The sequence below is a fragment of the Lontra canadensis genome, unplaced genomic scaffold, assembly GCF_010015895.1.
Source record: "Lontra canadensis isolate GAN:19392208 unplaced genomic scaffold, GSC_riverotter_1.0 scaffold8, whole genome shotgun sequence".
NCBI classification, from domain to species: Eukaryota; Metazoa; Chordata; class Mammalia; order Carnivora; family Mustelidae; genus Lontra; species Lontra canadensis.
The window spans coordinates 4,777,750-4,799,387 of record NW_022631002.1 but is presented as its reverse complement, the minus strand read 5'-3'; the positions used below and the strand labels follow the sequence as shown (position 1 = coordinate 4,799,387).

The 21,638-nt window shown below is 44.1% G+C and overlaps 1 protein-coding gene across 2 annotated transcripts in view; it reads left to right on the top strand.

Annotated features, from left to right (window-relative positions):
* CDH13 (cadherin 13) overlaps window positions 1-21,638 on the top strand; it is a 975,207-nt gene that overhangs the window by 833,530 nt on the left and 120,039 nt on the right. For both annotated transcript variants that reach the window (XM_032853867.1, XM_032853868.1), the window contains exon 8: window positions 7,528-7,668. In XM_032853867.1, the coding sequence (XP_032709758.1) occupies window positions 7,528-7,668 (141 nt within the window). The remainder of the gene's footprint in view (window positions 1-7,527; window positions 7,669-21,638) is intronic.

The window sequence follows — 21,638 nt, the reverse complement described above, 5'->3', positions numbered from 1 at the left end:
CTGAGTCAAGAGCAAGCTAAGTCACTTGACCAGATGACCCAGCCGCCAAGTGTGGGGCGTGGGGGGGACCTTCCTAGGAGCAATGCCATAAGGTCCATTTGTGTGCGTTTGGCTCCCTGCCTTCTGCCTTCGTGGAGCTTTTCTTAAATTAAAGATTTTTATTTATCTGAGAGAGCGAGCACAAGCAGGGAGAGCGGCAGGCAGAGGGAGAGGGGGAAGCAGGCTCCCCGCTGAGCAGAGACCCCCCAATGCAGGGCTCGAACCCAGGACCCTGGGATCACGACCTTAGCGGAAGGTAGACGCTTAACCGACTGAGCCCCCCAGGCGCCCCTCGCTGTACATTTTGGTGGACAGATGGGGTCTCACAGAAGTGTGAGCTGGCTGCCGTCTTCTCAGAGGAAGAACTCGAGAACGCACAACCACAACAAAGTCCTGTTATCGACGGAGTCCGGCTCCACACCCAAGCTCAAAAGCCAAAATTTTCACAAGGGCATCAAACACATGATGAGGGGGAAGACTTCTGAGGTTCTTACCACCAATTAAAGTAAACAACATTGGAAGGAAAAAAGAAATAGGGGTGGAAATGTCGAAACTGAAGAAAAAGCCGGGGGCCCTGGGAAGAAATCCAGTCGGGACAAAGCGTGGAGAGACATGGGGACAGCGTTCGGGATGAGACAAGAGAGCAATAGGGCACAGCGTGGGTTAACGGCAAAAGCTTTCTCCTTGTAATGTTTATTTGTCGATCGTCCCCCACAGCCACCATTATACTTGTTATTAGTGATAAATGTTCTATTAAATGCATCCTCGTATGGTTGTCATCAGGGCCCTGGAAAACACCGAGGGTCTAGTGATTGATTGTGTGCCGTGTTTAATGACATGGCTTGATTCTTGTTTTTTCGAGATGAAATGTTTGGTTTTTTAAATCAGTGTGATCCGTGAACCCGGCCTATGTCTGTGGAGACACACCCGAGGCTTCCTCTCGTGGATACACCAGCTTCCTTCCGTTTCTGGGCTGTTACCTGGTAGCGAGCAGACACGCAGGAGAAAGTAGCAAACGCGATACAAAGGGCGTGGCTACAGGTTCCAAACCAAGAGAGCAGCTTTTCTCTCCGATAGATCTTACAGATCAAAGAGCTTAAAATAAAATCAGAACAGCCAATTTAATTTTCCCAGTTTTGACGCAGTGCATTTCTTGGTCAGAATAAAATCCTGTCTCCTTGAGCTAGAGCTCCCCGAGGTATAAGCTGTTCCCTGAGAATAAATGACTGTGGTGGGGAAATGCCACTGATAGGCTCAGACCTTGGAGATAGAATTTGGTCCGGGGAAACTAATGTATCATCATTAACGGTAATGAAAGTAAATCGCCCACCTTGTTGGCTTTGTACCAGCTGGGTGGCGGGGTCAAAAGCACGGGCCTTGCCCTTGAAAACTTTGTCACCCACGTGGGGAGATGGTGAATGGGCATCTTAGATACAGCCGAACGGGAAACACAGCCTTCGAGTTAGTCAGGGTGGGCCGAGCTCTGTAATCGACTTCCCGGAGACCTGCAGGAGGCTTTATGTGCTGTTCGCGTCGCGGTCCGAGGCAGGGGGACGGAGTGGCTCTGCCCCACGTGGCCGTTTGGAAATCCAGGCTTCTTCCTTTCTGGGAAATGGAGAACACGGAGGATTATATGGGAGACTCAGGGACCCTGCCAGTGTCACTTCTGTCCATATCCCACGAGTTCACCTGACAGTCCTGCTGTGTGCCCGGGAGTCCAAAGAAACAGGATTTGGTCAACAAGTAGCACTGGCTTCAGCCCAGGGGACGGAAACCGGTTCTGGCTGGCTTCAGTGCCCAAAAGACTCTCCCGAGGAGATCCAGGAGTGTGTTCCAAAACTGAGGCAAGGCTCAGAGCCTGGAGGCAGTAAGGTCCCAGATCGTCGCCACACAGCTCCCGTCTTTCTGTTTAGAACAGTGCCTTCAGCCTAAGGCAGCCCACAAGGCTCTTTCTATCGGAGTTGGCCGCACCCATGTCCCCAGTGAGCCCTGAACGAGTTGAGAGGAAGAAACACAAGAATCAGGTAAGGTCCTTGTCCTGAGAGATAGCAGCTTGGTCCCGAGAGGACGGTGGGGCTTCCAACCCTCCATTCAGTTCACCCACTGAGCGACAGAACAGCTGGACAGCTGAAGGTCTCGACCCCCAGGGGCAGGCCGCCGTCCTCGTGGGCAGAGAGAAGGACCAGGATGGGAAGGTTCGTCTCAAACCATTCAGGAAAGCAAAAGCCTGTCCCGGGCTTAGGGGTAATGTGGCGAGAGGCAAGCAGGTTTGCCCTGCCTTCTGTCTCCCCAGGGCCTGAGTCCACATTTCATATTCCCAGAATCTGATCGTCCCAGCTCTGATCAGGGAGTTATGTGTCAGTCAGTCAATCGTGCGAGGGAGACAAACATGACACGGGGCCACCGGGACCTATTTTTCCGTATCAACGGTCCTTCCTAGAGAATGCGGCAGCTGTGGGCTGCTTCGAGTCTTTTTCCAGCAGAGGAGCAAAGGCAAGTGACCGCTATGGGGTACAGAAATGAGCAGGGATGCGTACACTTGAAGAGAGAGTGACCGTGGGAGCGAGGGATTTACGGAAGAAGGCTTAGCTGGCGTGGGAAGCGGGGCGGTGTGATTGGAAGAAGCCGTTCCAGTGGTGTAAGAGCGAGGGGGATCCGGGTGACGTTCCCTCCAAGTCTTTCACCTGTCCGAGGAGGCTGCGTTTATTATCAGTTGTTCAGTTTTTGTTACTGCTGTCACCATGGAAAGCAATGCTGTTGATCACAGCAAAGAAATATCCCCCAAATACTGGGAAGCCAGTGGCCTTGTCATCTTAAGAGCCACTTTTAAGGAAGAAAACTTGGAAACAGCTCCATGAGGGACCATGCAGTACGGAGGGCTGCGTGAATGGTGGCGGGTCCAGACCATGCGCTCGACAGCCCTGGGACAGCAGTGATAGGGCTGAACAATTTGCACAGCTGTGTGAACATAGGTATCACTTGTTTGAAGACGTGTGCGTATGGAGTGTGTGTGTGTGTGTGCGTGCGTGCACGTGCACGTGCATGTGTAATGTGGGGGAAAGGGAAGGAGGCATCAGACCACACATGGTAACTGCCTCTCGGAGGTGGGGCTGGGGAAAGGGGGAGGTCGGTGCTCACTTACCGCTCTAGAAACGATCGTATTTTTCTATTTGCCCAAAACAACTGGGTATTTCTCCAAGAGTAAAAACATGTGTTCATAGTAGCCTTACATGTGCCAGAAAATTGAGACTTTGCGAACATCTCATCCCAAACCACATAATTTATCTCCTTAATTGTCTAATTGATTTTCAGCGTGGTTAATCAATCTATTTCTGTTGCACTCATAAAGTTTTATTTACTTCAGTAGATGGGAATTGCCAGTTCATTTTTTAAAAGTTCTTTATAAAATTTGTCCAATTACAAGGGAGTTAAGCCGATGCGTCTTTCCTTTGAGCTATCCTAAGAATTCATACCTGTCTCTGCTTAGCCCAACTCCACTTTGGTGCTATTATTCATGGCTGTAGCCATGCCCAACCCTGCAACTTCCCTCGGCTCCTTGAAGAAATGACCCTGTATTCCCAGCACCCAGCACACTACTTAGATTGAATGCTTAGTAACTTCCAGTTAAATGAATGTAAAACTAATGAAGGAAAAAATTAGAATTAACTTTCTCTGGTCCAAAAACAAAAGTGTTTCTATGCAGGGGAGCAGGAAAAATAATGTATGCACAAGATGATTGGAATGCTGTTGTGTAGAGGCTGTTGTGATACTGTAGGATGGTACAATAGCTCTCACACTTTCTTGCAAATAACCAGGTAATTGGTCACAGCGTTAGTTGCAGTATTAGTCAAAACTCCCTTGTTGCTACTCGTGGAACATTTAATTTAGATGTCTTATGGAAAGGCGAAATTTATTAGCTCCTAGAACTCACAAAATATGAGGGGGAGATTCTGCCTTCAAGGATCATGATTAAATGGCTTGAATAAGGTTGAAAGAACTCCATCTCTTCCTCTGGGTGGTTCTATGCCATCTTCTCTCTCAGGCTGACTTTCTCTGTGTGCTTACAAATGGTCACTACCAGCTCCAGATTTGTGTCCGCCCACCTCCAAGTCCAAAGGAAAGAGAACTCCTTCTTCCCAAGAGTACTAAAGGAAGTATGTCCCAGAATTTTGAGTTTCAGTCCTGGGTGGCCTGACTTGGGTTATGTGCTCATCACAAGGTCATGGGAAGGGGAGACTCTGATGGTCTGGGCCTGAGTCACGTGACCATCCCTCTGTCATGGATAGAGTCAACCCTTCCTGAACTCCACCTGGGCTGGGAGTGAGGAAGCAGTGAGCTCCCCACCACCCGCTGTCTCCCCCCCAATCCCCGCCCAAGGAATGATAGCCTGGGTCCAAGGGGAAGAGGGAGGGGTCACTGGGGAAGCAGAGCAACATGTGTCCACTAGTTGGTGCTTGAAGCTGTCCCATGGGGTGTGTCCATAGTAACCTGAACTGTGTGTTGGGGCAAGGTAATGCTGGGAGGAATTCACAGCCTTGTTAGATAGTGATCCCACAACCATGCTCGGCCCCCAGTTTGTGTCACGGGGCAAGATCAGCTGTTCTTTAGGGAGAAACCATGCCCAGGATCATATACTAAATGTTCTAGCAGGACTGACAGGGAAATTGGTCAGGTCTTCTAGGTAAGCGGTACTGAGATAGGAATAGAAATGACCATGAACAACGGCGGTTTCCTTCGTATGGATTATACATGGATTTCTTTCAGTAAATACAACACAGCACTAAATATGTATTTTTGCTTCCCTATGGTTTTCTTAACATTTTCTTTTGTCTAGCTTACTTTATTGGGAGAATATGGTGTGTAATATATATAACATATAAAATATGTGTTAATTAATTATGTTATCGGTAAGGCCTCCTGTCAACAGTAGGCTTAGCTTTTTTGGGAAGTCAGGTTATACATGGATTTTCAATAGCACGGGGTTGGGCACCCCTAGCCCCCACATTGTTCAAGGGTCGACTGTAAAGAGCCTTAAAAATGTTTATACTCTTTTACTTACTGCTTGGAATCCAGCATTCAAAAAATAAAGAGTCAAAGTATATCAAAAGCTTCTTGAATAAAAATGTTCATTGCATTGTGATTTGCAATTGTCAAAAATGTTTGGAGACTGGAAATAACCAAAAGTCCTCATAAGATGATGAAATAAATTATAAAGTATGCATAGCATTATATTTTCGCAACCCTTAAAGTGATGTCAGGAAATGATATTGGCCAATGACATTACATGGGGAAAGTGGCCGTTGAGTTTGCCCTGATCTCTTCACTATCAGAAAAACTCATATAATTTCTTATTTTTATGATTCAATGCTTCCAAAACCATGTAATGTTTTATTAGAAAAGTAAAAATGTTATACTAGAAATTAGACCTGGCTAGTGGTTTTATGTCCAGAGACACTCTGGGAAGATTTTGAAAATGGGCCCGATTGACTGGTTTCATATGGTCCAGCTGCAGAATTTATGGCAAATAGTAAATCCCACCCAGCTTGTGGACTCGAATTAAGCTGATGATTTTCCAACTTGAGCTTGAGAGTAGATGGAACTGAACCAGGTACAATCAGAGTCACCTAGAACGAGATTTGGTGTTGAACTCTGTTTACACTCAACAGTTAGAGAATTGTGGCTTTCCATCCCAGTGGAGCTCATTTCACAATCCATACGTGTATCCCATCAGTGTATGTACACCTAAAATTTACCCGGTGTTATATGTCAACTATAATGAAGCTGGGGAGTAGGAAACATCGTGAATAATTCTGTCCAAGGCTTGTCTCAGCAACCCACTCCTTTTCTCAAATCTGAGAGTTTAGAGCCTCCCAAACCATACTACAACAGAACTCCTACTCCTTAAGTTAGTAGTTCAGAAGCTCTTAGTTAAGAAACAACCAATTAAAGGTGCCCTAGGGAGCCAAACACTCTTTAAAAATGCTGGAAAGTTTTGGGGACAGCTACCATTGAGCTGTTAAAATTTACCATGTAAACTCTTGATTTTAGAAGGAAATTCTAGATCCCCACTGCGTTTTTGTTTTTTGCTCCCCGTGGTATTTCTTAATTGTTGGTTGGTATAAGCAACAGCTTTTGAAGCTGTCATACAAGCAAGACGATTTGCAACTGGTAGGACCTTTTATGTTTGTTATTGAAGGCGATTCAACTTGAACTCTGTGAGTGATTAAGAAAACACTCCAAAATGGTTTAAGCAAATAAGGAAAATTAATGCCGTAATTAGCTAAATAGTCCACAGGCAAGACTGGCTTCGGGCATGGCATGATAAAGTGATCCAGTGCAATTGCTGGGAAACGTCTCTTCTTCTCCAGAGTTCAAGTCTCGTTCTGTCAGAAGATGGACTTCACTCTCAAATGGGGCTTCCCCACCACCCAAGCCCAGCTCTGGTCCCGAGACAGCTCATCTAGCCCCCAGGCCACATCTTGCAGGCTTATACCACAGGGACACAGACCTTCCTTCTCTCGAATGTCAAACACAGGTCCCGAGCCTGGACGCATCACCATCCCCCTGGAATGGCAGACACTTACTTGCTTCTTCTCATCAGGGCTCGTCCCAGGCATTGGCAGGGTGGCAGTCAGGGAATGGCAGTCCAAGACAAACCCCATGGGCAAAGGATAGGTGATGGGTAGGTCCCCAAAGGAAAAGTGGGGTGCTGCTTTACCAGAAGAAGAATGAGGGGCTGTTGGCCAAGACAAGCAAATCTGTTCCAGAAGACAGTGTAAAGGCGGGGGTTGTTACGTATGAGTCTTGGGGTCAGAGCCCCTTGGGTAGTTGTTTTGAGTGTTTAAACATAGAAGAAAAATAGCCGTGAAAGTATTCATGGATTAAAGTGCATCTTCCAAAATTAACCTAACATGAGAAACAAATGCCTACAAATGACATGCAAGAAATGCGGTACAAGCGACTCCAAACCTCAGTTGGGATTTTTTTCACCTGTATAATGAGAACCATATATATGCCTTAACACACTTATTGGAAAGATTAAGTACAAAATCTAGTACCCCATGCCTGGTTAGCTGGTTGTTCAGTAAAGGTGGGTTCCCAGAGCTGCCATCTTGTCCCTGTCTCATCATCACACTTGACCTCCGTTGTAGAGCCGTTTCATGAGGTCACTGTGAAATGACATAAATGGGTGTAAACATCAGACATGCATTTTCTCCCCAAAGCCCGGAAATGCGAGAGTCTGGAATGTACCAAGTGCCCCTTTAAACAAGGACAGGAAACAGATTCCATCCCCACGACTGTATGAATCGTGACAGTCTCATGTTGGAAAGATGCCAGAGGCACAGTCATACAGAACAGGTGCAGGCTCTGTGGGTGTGGGATGCCTGCCCCGATGGGGGAGGGGGTGGTGTAGACCCGCGACCCCCGAACCCCAGGTGGCAGCCCAAACATAAATGCCATCTTGTCTGTCATGTTTTTGCTTTATAGACTCTGGAAAATCCCAAGTATGAATTGATCATCGAGGCTCAAGACATGGCGGGACTGGATGTTGGGTTAACAGGCACAGCCACGGCGACAATCATGATCGATGACAAAAATGACCACTCGCCAAAATTCACCAAGAAAGAGGTAAACGTCCACTGCCCGCCGCCCACCACCCCAGCTGCTCACGGCCATGGTCGCCGAGCGCTATCAATCCCGTGCACTACAGCCCTTGCCGGCTGCTGGTTTGCCAACAAAAACCCTCCCAGTGGGAGAGGGGGCGTCGTTTTGCTCTTTCATACTTTTTCACGTTGGTGTCTTTTGTGTGTACATAAAGCCGGAAAGAGCGCTGTGAGAACAAAAGCACTGAATCTTGTTAAAGTCCATAAGAAAATAACTTTTAATGCCAAAGTGCCATTTTCCTAGTTTTATCGGTGTTATTTAGCGCTGAGTTATGTGAGGCCCATTGTGATTTTAGCATAACAATAAGTATTTTTTTCCAGCGAGTACAGATTGAGAGGCTAGACGGAACAGCAGCGAGAAGGTAAAGCAGATTTTCTGGGCAATAACAAGGTGGCCCAGAAGCTTATAAATTATCACCAAGTTAGCTTGTCTGGAAGAGCTATTACTTATTCTTGGCTCTTGGGCTTTTATGATTATGGATCATGGTTGCTGGGCCCCATTTATTGCAACGGAGCAATGTTTGGGGCCGGGCTAGGTACACAAAATTCCATTCCCTTGCTGAATTTGTGTCCAAACCAGGAAGTTATTTGCACCATGCGTCTGATGGAAATACACAAACGCCGTGGTTTCTCTGGGGTGTCAGGGCCTGGGCCAAAGATCTGATACCCGTCTTACTGACCAAGAGCATAGGATGGGTAAAGATAGCCTTTGGTGGTGGCTGGGACTTTGCTGGTCATCCATCAGCCCCAATGGGGCTCTCGCCTGAGATTCTTTGCCTCATTTGACCATGTGAAATGGGTTTCAGTAATCACTCGTTACCCGTAAGGGAGCTTACTTTCAGCTCAGAGAATCTAGATAAGTGCTCCAAGGTCACGGGCAGAGTCAGTGACAAAACTGGGATGGGAACCCAGCCCCCAGGGAGCCATGCAGCTAATGGCAATGTTATGCTTCCTAAAAGGCACATGTCTAGGATTTGCAGTTGCTCCACACCTCTCTCTCTCTCTCTCTCTCTCTCTCTCTCACATCCCAGGGCTACTCCAGGTGGCTCAGGAAAGGAGGGCGCTCTGGCTCCCCAGTGCCCTTTCCTCCCCAGCAGCCCTGCGTGGGTGACGCATTCAGGGTGGAAATCTCCCCCTCTCCCGGGCGGGGGGGGGGTGGGCACTCTGGATTCCAAGCTCCACGTGGCAGAAACCAAAATAGCTAATATGGCTTCATTCTCTTGCTTCCCAGGACGTGTTCCTATGACAGCTAAAACAGAATGCCCACTGTTCCCGAGTTGCACAAACTGGTATTCCAAAAAACTAGTTCTGCGAGTTACATCATTGCGGGGCAGGGGAAGACTTCAGAGTCAGCTAGATACGGGTGACACGGGGTTGAAGAGAGGAAAGATTTCTTTTACCGCAACACTCCCGGGTACGTTTAAAATGCTTTACTTCTCTAAGAGGGACGTGAATAGTCTGTAGGGTTTTTCAGACTTACTTGGCCCCAGGAATAATTTTTCCCCGGCCACTTCATCGTGTCTCACTGAGCTGGTGTCCCATGGGACATTCGCTGGGGATGCTGGTTTACCTGCAGAATTTCTGTATCCAAAGCTATTCCCCAAAAAAAGTACTAAAGGCTTGTTTTCATATTCAATATAGACATTGTAATGAAAATAAAAATTACATAACCCCAATCTAAAATAAGGAGACCTAGCAATGTTACCAGGTATGTGAGGCTAATTAGTTCAGTACAGCCCTGATTTTAGCTCCTATGGCTCAGGAAACAAGAAGCATGTGCCTCGTCATGAACTAAATACTGTGAGGGAGAGATTTGTGCTGTTGTTGTTAATACCACTGACTGCAAGGAAAAATTTAACTCAGATCTTAAGAGTAGGAGACACTGAGTAGCGTCATGGAAAATATATTCATGTGTGGATATCAGCAAAAGCACAGAACTTCTTTTCAAATGGACATTGGACAACGAGCTTGACATTCCCACAGGGCAAAAGTGATGTCTCAACTCCTGCAGAGATGTAAGAAATCAAGTGAGAGGAACAGGAACTAGCAAGTCCACGAAACTGTCCTTCTTGGGTATCGGGTGTCCCAAAGTAGTCTTTGTCCAATGTTGGATAAATGAAGTTCACAGTTAGATTTTCTAAAAAACTCCTGAAAGGCTGATTTCTTTGTTGTTGAAAAGGGATTCCTACGTTTTGGAAGCCAGAATTGCCAGGGGTAGTAGGACACGGAGGGGAAGAGATGGGCTCTGGAACCAGAACTGGATTCGGATCCTACCATGGATATGAGCATGTTAACCATCTGATATAGTCTCTTCACCTGTTGATGGGGCTGACAGTAAAGCCTAGCTCGTTAGGTTCTTGTGAAGTTAAAATGAGCCGGTGATGGAAAGCATTTAGATAGTGCTGGTCACCTACTCTTCTCTAGGGTGTTGGTCAAGAGAACAGTGGTCCTAAGGAAGGTGGTGGTGGGGGCAAGGTTGGGATGAAAGCAGTGACGAGGAAGATGGCGGTGACCTAGATAGTGGCGGTGAGCAAAATGGTGGTAAAGTTTCTAAAATGTGAAAGGTCAACCAACATTCTTAATCCAAACGGGCATCTCTTCCCATGTTGAAAGGCTGCTGCTTTCCCCTAATGTGGTCTACGAACCTGGTCATTTGAAATCAATGGTTCAGACCCTAGAGTTCCAGGGGAAAAGGAATTCTAGAGGAGAGGTGGCAAAATCAGTAAAATGCATCACTGTGAACAAAAGCAAAACAGGCCAAGAGAAACCTGCTAAGGGGGGAAAGAGAAGTCCTGAGGAGAGCTCAGCCCATTGAGTGACCACTGGGATGTGGAAGAGGCAGGCCAATAGGATATACAACGAGCAGAGAGGAAACGTGCTGTTTGTGATCTTGAAGCTGAAATAATGTTTACAGATGGAAGTTGAGGTTTAATCATTCCAGAATGGAAGTGGTAGTCATTTGCATTTGAGGATGTCCAGAAAAATCACCCCAGATGTTGTCACATACAGGTTTCTAGCTATAGTAAGACATTTCTGAGGAAGTTCATAGGAATATATACTTGTTTTATTGGTTTAATTCTTTCTGATGTGATCTTCGATCTGCAGAGATATTGATTTTGTTATCTGTTTGAAAGAGAAGTTATGTGTGGCCACAGATAAAAGCAACTGGAAATAACACTTTGTTAAAGTAGGTAGAAGTATGGTTTCTTTCACACGAGAGTGTGTAGGTAGACAGTCCCAGGCCAATGTGCTGACACCGTGACATCTCCAGTGTCCCTGATTGCTCTTATCTTGCTTCTCTATCTTCTCCAAGGCTGCCTCATAGTACAATAGGGTCACTGCAGCACCAGCCATCATGCTACATCACAGGAAAAAAGAAACAGGAAATGAGAAGGGCAAAGAAGGACCTAGCACATAAGTAAATGCCGTTTGAAGAGCTTCCCCCAGAAACCCACACGAACTCTGCTTTCATCTCCTTAGTCTCCCTTATCTGTAAGGGAGCCTGAGACATAATTCCATCTTGAGTTGGCATGTTGCCACCCTGGACAATATAAGGGTTGCTCCTGAGGAAGGAGATATTTTAAAGGTTATTTTTAAAAGTAAGTTCTTAGCACCAAGTCGGCTCGTCTGTGTGTTCCATTGTGATTGTTTCCAGGGACTATAAGCTTGCTGAGAGGCAAGGCCACATCTCTCTTGTTCTCAGTCCCAGTCCCAGTAGGCACTCAATAATTCAGTGTTTGCTGAATGCTTCCAGAAGGTCATCTTAACATTAAAAATATGTCACCAGATAAGATGAACCAAGGTCATACTTAAGACTGATACATGAATTTGATTTTTGTCATTGACTTTTGTGAGTATTTGGGTTGGAAGCTCTTATCTCCCTGTGGAGAGTCTGCTTTGAGTTTCCTTACACAAAGATTCTACTAAACGTTCGTTTCAGACATTGAGTTTTTCTTCATTTTTCCAATCAATTAATTTTCAGGTTTTACCTTAGTATGACTATTGGTGATTTAAACTTAATAACTTGGGTTTGGTTTTTTATGGGTTTGTGGGGTTTTTTTGGCAATTTGATGAATTCTAAGGTAAATGTTGCTACGTTTGAGCTATGACATTACAACATCTGTAATAAAAATGGCATATAACTTAAAAGGTCCAATCCTCCAGCTGGCAGATGAGATATCGGTAAACACTGTGGTTTTCATAGAGGGGGGAAGGTAAAGGTCATGAACAGGAGGCCGGCAAGCTGAAACTGAGCCACGGGCGGATGCTCGAATTGTGTTACCACATGGGTGTGGAGGGTCAGTCTCCAAATCCAAAAAGCCAGGGTCTCCAGAAACCTTGATGCCTTGGGAGTCTTATTTTTCTGTGGACTATGAGCTGTTATAATAAAAATATTTTATTAGTTAACTGCCTAATTAACCCTTTATCTTACACATTTGAAGGCATACTCCGTGGTCTCATCCTTATGTAGTAACTATGTAATTTCAGTTCTATAGAAAGACAACAAAAAGTCTAGTCTTTCCCCTGGTAGGGTTGATAGAAACTTGCTCTGTATGATTGAGATTTTAGAAACATGTTTTTTCACCTTCACAACATATTTCATCATTGGAAAACTCATGTAAATTTAGAGAAGTGTTAAATTTGAGAAAATGTCATGTTTCTCATTCAAGTGTGTATCCACACACACACACACACACAAACAAATTATATACGATGTACATAAATATGTAGTTGTACAACTTCAAATGCTTTTGTGTAAGTTGATGACCCTTGTTAACCATGTCACCCGTGGGGGTCACCTCTGCCCTTGTTTTGAGGCATATTAAGAGTTTTATATTACTTTTGGTGATGTTGACATGGCAGGTTAAATCACGAGATATTTAAATCTTTACCAATATGTTCATCATGATTCACTCCTATTCATTTATTGGTTTATCAGGCAATCAAGGAGCTATTTTATTTCTCGTGTTAGAAATTTGCTTTTTCCTTGTAATGAACGATCTGATGCAGAAGGACGTCAGGATAACAGCTATTTATTGCATTCCTTAACTTTGCCACTCTGCTTCACATTCCATTAAGTATTTTTAATAACTTTTTTAAGATATAATTCACATACCATAAAGTTCACCCTTTTAAAATGTAAAATCGTTGGCTTTTAGTAGACGCATGAAGTTGTGCACCCATCACTGCTAATTCCAGAACATTCCATCACTCCAAAGAAATGCCATGCCCATTAACAGTCACTCCCCATCCCCATTTTCCCAAAACCCGTAACAACTACTCATCTTCCTTGTATTTCTATGGACTTGCTTATACTGGACATTTCATATAAGTGGAGTCATGCAGTATGTGGCCTTTTGTAATTTGCTTCTTTCGCTGTGTGTTCAAGCTTCCTCCACCTTGTAGCTCATATCAGAATTTCATTCCTTTTTATGGCTGAATAATACTCTGTTCTATGGATTTACAACATTTTGTTTATCCATTCATCCATTGGTGGATATTTGGGCTGTTTCCGGTTTTTTGGCTGTTGTGCATAATGCTGCCGTGAACCTTCATGTAGAATCCACTAAACTTTTATCTGAATTTTCTCTCAATTCCCTAATAGTCAGAAAGAAAAGGAATATTGACCTATAGTATTGTTCTAAATTAAGAGTTTATAATTGCTTACTTATTTTATCAAATCATTCCAAATCATTCCAAAATGTCTTTCTAAATTATAATTAATATGCCTAACTCAAGTTTTATGGCCTTTCTTTAAGTAAACATGTTACTTTTACATAAAAAAGTACACAAATATTGAGTGATTTTATGACTCATAAGTCAAACGCGACACCCAGATCAGTAGAACCTGATCGGCAGCTCAGGAACTTCTTAAAATCCCTCTCACTCGCCACTGCTTAAATGTGTGTTGCTTGATTCCATGTACTTAGGATCTATTAATATCTAGTTTAGTTCCACCGTGGCTGGAGATCATACTGATATGGTTATAGTTCATTGCTATTTATTGAGACTTGTTTTACAACCAGAATATGATCTGTTTTGATAAATGGCCCAAGTGCATGTAAAAGTAATGTGAAATCTACGGTTATTTAACATTTTTGTTCAAATCCTCTATATTTTGTTTGTTAATCTTTTTATGCTATCAGTTACTAAAAGGATAGATATGGTATCTATGATTATAGATATCTCTATTTCTCCTGTTAGTTGTATCTAATTTTTTTTGTATATTTGAAGCTGTTGTTATTAACTGCTTACAAATTTAAAGTTATTATATCTTTATGATGTTTTGATCTTTTATTATTGCAAAACTTACTCTCTACCTCTGGAAATGCTGTTTGCTTTAGCACTTACCTCATCTGGTATTAGAATAACTTTCTTAAGGTTAGTGTCATCATGCTTCATTTTTTTCCATTCTTTCTTATCTCAAGTTTTCTGTAACCTTATGTTAAAGTGCCTTTCTTATAGGCAGAGTATATATGGGTTTTTATTTATCAGTTCTGATAATCCTAGTCTTTTTACTTGGATTATTTTGTCCACTCACATGTAATGCCAAGACGATATACGTGAGTTTAAGTCTGCCAATTCTAATATTTATATATAACTACATATATAATATAATAATATATAATTAGAGAGAGACAGACTGTCTATTCTTCTGTTGACTTTTTTCCCAGTTCACCAGTTCTCTCTTCTGCTATGTTTATCTATTATACCCATCTATCAAGCTCTTAATTCCACCTTTTGTACTTTAAATATAATTCCCATGAACTTATTTTATATATTAAAATTCTCTACTGCAATTTTCCATTTTATCTATTTTTTAAAATATTTTACTCAGAGATACTTTAAATTCAATGTCTGATAACTCCAGTATCTAGATCACTTCTAAGTCTATTTCTATTTTCAGTATTTTTCACTTCTTTTCTGGTGATGTGTTATGGTCCCTTGGCCTGCCTATAACTTTTTTTAAATGCAATTATAAATAACACATGTGAAATTTTTTTAAAGGGAATTTGGGACTCTGGCTGATGTTCTTTTCCTCAAGAAAGGATTTACTTTTACTTCCTGAAACTAATAAGCATAGAAAAAGATGACTTTAAATAAGTCTAGAATTGAGTTAGTTTATGGTTGAGTTTCAGTCTCATCTGGGGGCTAATCTACTTCCTGGTGTTCCTTAGTCCTCAGGCGCAGCGTTTCTGGGGCCCTCACTGAAAGTCTAGTATGTTTACAAGGGCTCTTCTACCTGAGAGACCCTGAATTTCAGTTGTCTGCTCAGCCCCATGAGATTGCTGAAAGCTCTGCTTGGCTTCCTGGCCACTTAGCTCGTGCTTCCTGCTCAGATCCTTAGCCTCTTGTCCCTGTGCCATTACAATTTAGAAAGTACTATAAGGAATCCCATACTGGCCTCAATGGAGTGCCTGGGTGGCTCAGTGGGTTAAAGCCTCTGCCTTTGGCTTGGGTCATGATCCCAGGGTCCTGGGATCAAGCCCTGCATTGGGCTCTCTGCTCAGCAGGGAGCCTGCTTCCTCCTCTCTCTCTGCCTGTCTCTCTGCCTACTTGTGATCTCTGTCAAATAAATAAATAAAATCTTAAAAAAAAAAAAAAAAGGAGATATTGGCCTCATAGGCTTCCCTCTCTGCACGATCCTTGACTCTCACATTGTGGCTGCCTTGGTAGTTCTCCAGTGCTTCCGTATAGGTGGGAGTTTTTGTGTTAAATACATATTCTCAATTATTCTAAATTTGAGGGCCAGTCTAGGAGATGTTTTCCCCAATTACCATAAACAAAGAAAACTTTTACTTTTTCTGCTTTTAATCTGGACCATCAAGGAAAAGCAATAGATGTGAACATGGAATTCAGTGTGGCACAAAAAGCCTCGTATCTTTGTTAAAAATATGGATTAAAGAACTATCATGAAATAGTTTCTCAGTGCCCACACCCTCTCTTACTATTGGCTTCAAAATCAACTCATGTCAGTGAAAAGTTTAAAAAATGTTTGCGTCTCCTCCTTGATATTGATAACCAAGGTAACTCTAACTTCAAGAAAGTTGAGCTGCATAATCTATGGCAAGCTTCCCTTTCGGAGCCCCTCGGTCTTGAACGGACATGAATACCTGGAGTTTCTTTTACTCTTGAATCTTCATTTGTTTTGGGTTGTTTGGTGGGTAGGAAATCCCTTTCTGTGCCTTCTTTTACCAAAAGTCTATTTAAAGTGAACAGATTTGTCCCGTCGGCCAGGGTTCCATGCGGTATGGTTGAGTGCTTTGAATAAAACTCTCCTAGCTCAACTTTTACTTCCCCTAGGAGAGCCCTTTAAATTCAGGCATGACTATGTCTAAACATTGACCATGTAATTACACATTCTGCTTGCTCAATAGAGATTAATCCAGAAAGCCAATCATCTATTGCTTACGCGATCAAACCCATTTCAATTATCTGACTCAAGTAACTTTTCTAGAAGGTGGAGTCCAAGACATTTTAACAACCAGATAAATCTTTAAAGATGATTAAATCTTATTCCAAATAGTCCATCCTCCCTCTTCCCATGAAGCTTTTTATAGCTGTCATGGTGAAAGATAGGAGACTTGTTTCCGTGATACTGTGAAATCACCTATCTGACAGTTTTCTAAGTGTCTGAAGCTTTAAATGAAACCAAACATACACTATTGGGATTTTTGCGCCATGGTTTGTGCAGTGATGGGGGGATTCCCAATCCATAAAGAAATAGACTATTTGGAGAAAAGAGAACAGAGTAAGTTCAAGGCACAGATTTCAACAATTTCCAACTACACAAACAGGAACACAGCTTCTGATTACATCAGTTCCTGGTCCATCTTTGTGTGGGCCAACACCTTGCCCAAGGACTCCAGGAGCCATCTACTGCAAATTGCGTTCCCAACTTGCCATCACGTAATTAACAAGGGATTAGCTGCAAAACAGCCAATACCCACATTGAATATACCACATGAAAGGGTGAGTTCATTGCTTTCTTCTCCTGCACCAAGGTCATAGAAAAACATGAAATCATCAGCTAAATCTCCTAGGGTTCAAATTTCAGAAGTTCTTGAAACAGCAGGTCTGCAGCTGGATTTCTTGAGTAGAAGAGAGTGAAAGGAAACATTTGTACAAATACAGGCATGGTCTATAAACAGACGCCATCATCCAAACAGAATTCTTCCAGCAAAGGAAGAGAGTGGTGTGTGCTTTCCTGAGTTTAATTGTTCACAGACAGCAGGGTGAGAAATCTTGCGTTGTGGAAAATGCTTATGCCAATTAGAAACTGTGCGTGTGATATCAAAACATCTGGATTTTTTTTTTTTTAAGCAAAAAAATGTAATCTGCCCTGTGGCTGGTTCTTCAAGTCGCTTGTAAAGGTAGACCAGACAGCCAGGTGATTTATTGCATTAATCACTCTTTTATAATTATATTCATGATGTGTTGATCCCCACCATCCCTGTGTGAACCTCTATGCAAATTCCGTACTTCTGCTAACCCTCTGGTTATGCTCTGAGGGTCAGTAGCAACTCAGTGGCAATAAAAGCAATTTTTGACTACAGCTGGCAGAGGCTCACCACTGGGCCACTCCCTAGCACAGTGGCCTCTGAAGACTTCATCCATCTGCTTCTATCAAATACAACATCTCACACTAAGAGCAACAACCACAAAGCTACCAAACATTTTTTTTTTCAGCTGTAAGAATATAAGATTACTCCACCTCCATAGGCAGCTTGCAGAATGAGAACTTATCTGCACAGTAACAGAAAGCCAAAGGCAACCAAAATGGTGCACGTTGGAGAATGTGGTGTCCAAGCCCCCACTGCACCTGGAAAATATTTTGTACTGAACCATGTTAGAAGTAAGATCATTGGGTCTTGTATGTGGTTGGTTCTAAATATCATCTACCTGGTCACAGCCTACTGTCATCTCAGGCTACACCAAAGCCCTGTTTATTCCCCCGAAATGCCAGGCTTTGGCCTGTCTCAGTGCCACCGTGCATTCTGTTCCCTTCTCCCTGGAATGCCTTTCTCTTCTCTTGTATCAGGAAAAGTCCGTGTTACCCTGCGACGCCCACATTACAAATCCCCAGGAAGGTTGTCGCTTCATCCTTCTTGTTCCTACACACACTAGGCATCCCCCAGCACATGATTATCACGTCACTGTGTGATCATGTATACATACAGTATCTCCCTAATACCATTGCAGTGCTGTAGTATTAGGGGGCACATCCTTTCCAACATTGCCTGTAGGGACAAGCACAGCGATGATATCAAATGTTTAATTAGAGCTGAGTTCATTATTCATGCAGCAGAAAGCTACCATCTGCTGTGTCTCAGCTGCTCATACACTATTAAATATTATTCTATTCCATATTACATACAGCATTACATGTGTACTATTATACACTGTTGTGTAATATTCTATGATGCACTCTATTCTAGTAGGTGCATGTCCTGTATGTAAATGTTTTATTCTAACACGTAACGTGTGACATTGGTGTTCTAATGTGCCATCTAGTTAGATTACTGACTCGCTTATTGTCGTTCTACCCAAAGGAGAATGTAAACTCCTCAAGAAGGGACACTGGTCTCTTTTGTTCTCTGTTCCAGCAGAGAACGCCCAGCCTGGCATGTAGAGTATGACTAAATAAGAGGTGAATGAGGGGATAAATTAGAAATGTTTGACAGCGAGGACAGAGGCTATCAAAAACTCAAGGTGTCATGTGGTTGAGGGGACTTGTGAAAGAATCTTGTCCAACCAATGGTTTTCGAGATAAGGGACGCCACTCAAGGCAGACAGCAGATCCCAGGTCGGTCTTGCTGTGGCAGGAAATGCTGCTGCCCATGAAGGAAACCAAGGCCCCACGGTGACACAGAAGTCACGAGCCATCCTGAGGTCTATCAGCTTTACTGTGGTTCACTGAGAGCCAAGAGGCCTGGAGCTCACTTCCTTCCCAGAGGTAAGTCAACGAATCTACCTTGACTGTAGGAATGCCCAAATGTGCTTCTTTACCAGTCAAGGAGAAAGAGAGAGAGGGGAGGGAGGGAGAGAGGGAGAATGTTAATAAATAATGTATAAAAAGAGTCACTGGAGTGGAGACAGGCTCACCTTGTGCCGTGAACTTATAAGCAAGAAGGAAAGGAAGTAGCCCACAGCTCCAGAGTTCTGTAGGGGCCCATTTTCCTAAGTGTGATCAGACACAATAATCCAGAATTGATTTTAGTATATTCACGTCTTTCCAAACTAAAATCTATTTCAGTTACAGACTCAATATCCATTTTCCCAGGATTGACAGCATTTTCTTTCACTGTTGGCCTGCCTGGATCTAAGAAGACAGGGACTGATGAGAAGGGTCTTCTCAGTGTGCCTTGGCTCACGTGTCACACCCCATATCGTTATACTTTTTTTTTATCGTTATAATTTATCGTTATACTTTTATTGCTTTTCAAAGTGCATTTGTTCATTCATTCACTAGTCCATCCATCAGGCATGGATCCCATGCCTCCTCTTTGCCAGGTACTGTGTTAGGTTGAGATACAGGGCAGTGAACACAACACAGACCCTGACCTAATGAGGTCACACTCTAGAGTGGGGACAACCAGCCAGAAAATAGCTTTGGACGGCCCCTAGTGACAAGATGGAATGGGGTGAAATCACCACCATTGGGGACCATGTGGGCACCTACAATGACATGCAGGGAGGACTTCTTGGAGGAAGTGACATTTATTAGTGTCCTGGGGCTGTTGTCCAGCAGACATTTATTCTCTGGCAGGCTTGGAAGACAGAAGTCAAAGACCAAAGTGCCTCAGGGAGGTTCCTTCTGAGGGAGAGTCTGTTCACGCAGGTCTCTTAGCTTTCCGTATTTTGTCGGAAGTCTGTGGTGTTCAGGCTCATAGATCCAACACCTGATCTCTGCCCTCAAGGGCACCTGGCCTTCTCCTGATGTGCATGTCTGGGTCCCCACTCTCTCTGTCACCTGCCACCCTGGGCAGTTCAGCCAAGAGGCTGTCATTGTCACCCCTGTGCATATGAGAAAGGTAAGGGTAAGCAAGGTGATCCCTTCCCAAAGTCACGGCAGGAGGAGGGGGACGAGATGTTGCGATTCCAAACTTTGCTCCTCCTTTTTCCTTGCAAATTCAAAGACACATCTTTCATTGATGGCGCAAGCCTCCCATCAGCGATGTGCAATGAGCTCTTCTCAAAGGCAAGACTGATCGTTCCATCAGAAGTTCTGCCTGCCCAACCCTCCCTGGACCTGCCCCTTCATCCTCTGTCATTAAATAAGCATCTAAAAGCCAATGCACACACCTGGAAGCAATGGCTTTGTACCGGGCGGGGTCTGAGAGATTTACATATGCTCCGCCGTTCACTCCTCCTGCCAGCCCTGAGCGGGGTACTGTTACCATCATGCCCATTTCATGGGTATGGAGACTGAGGCTCAGAGAGCTGGAGAACGTGCCCAGAGTCTACCAAGCTGTTTCTATGCCGTGAAAGGGGTAAGAGCCCACCACTCGGTGCCAGGAGACCTCATCCTCAAAGCATTTCTGCCTGATTCTGCCCACCGGTTACATCCCTATTCTGTGGTCTTGACCTTTGGTCAGCTCTCCAGGGTGCCTTGCCAGGGCTGATCTTCAGACAGTATCCGTCTGGTTTTTCTCATTGCGCGTGCGCCTCCGGGGCTTGCCGAAGTCATGAGCATATAAACCCGCACTCAGAGCGAACATTTCAAACCTCACTTCACTGCCTCCTCCCTTCCCACTCCTCCCCTGCCTGTCCATTCAAATCAGGACATTGTTTGGGGTGAGCCCTGGATCTCACTATGGCACACACATAGAAGACTTCTCTCCTGGGCCGACCAGGATGAGTCTAAGCTATTCCCTCCCACTCCACCGTTTCTTCAAATTAAAAAAGGAGTGGGGGAAGGGGCGCCTGGGTGGCTCAGTTGGTTAAGCATCTGCCTTCGGCTCAGGTCATGATCCCAGGTCCGGGGATTGAGTCCCGCATCAGGCTTCCTGCTCAGCGAGGAGCCTCTCCTCTCTCTCCCTCTGCTGCTCCCCCTGCTTGTGTGCTCCTGCTCTTTCTCTGTCAAATAAATAAAATCTTTTTGGGAGGGGGGTTTTCATAGCCAATGAATGGGATCAGCAGCCTTGTATCTTCACTTTGATAGGTCCAGTGGCAAATATAAGAATCACCTCTTATGAGCAAAAAATAGATGAAAAATATTTTTATCCCTAAAATCACCCTTTTTGAGCTAACAATTAACTATGTGCGTATCTGGAAGCACTGTTCTAAACGCTGTAGGCATCAAGATCATTTCGCACATTAGCCTTATGACAGAAGGACTCTCATCACCCCCATCTGATAGATAGGGAAACTGAGGCACAGGGACGTTAAGAAACATGCCTGAGGTTATGGTGGGGCAGAGATGCCAACTCAGCTTGTCTGGGCCCCGAGCCCAGCTCTCCACTGGTACATGAGGTTCACTTTCTGAGTTTCTACACGCGGTTCTGGCTGTCTGGGATTCAGAAATGAAAAAGAAGCCAGGCCCCCAGCAAGCTAGCCTTCTATTTGAGACCCCGACGACAGGTCCAAGTGCTCTCTGTTGAGCACAGCAACACTCCTGGAAAGAAATTGAGAGTCCCCCCTTTTATAAACGCATAGCGCACATCTAATCTGAAATCATCCTGCGTCGCTGTCGATAGCTAATAATGGGACCAATCCTTAGATCTCACGATTGAAATCCAGGCTTCGCTCACTGGAGAATTCGGGGAAAGGCCTATAAAGCAAGAAAAACTTTGGTTCATTAACGAGGGTCATTTTTATACTGGTCTGTCATCTCTGATAACAATTTTTAAACCTTTAAATTTATTACTGTCGTTACCGCAGTTCCATAGTCGTTAATGAGACAATGTCCTTCCTCAAGTTCACGAGGCCTTG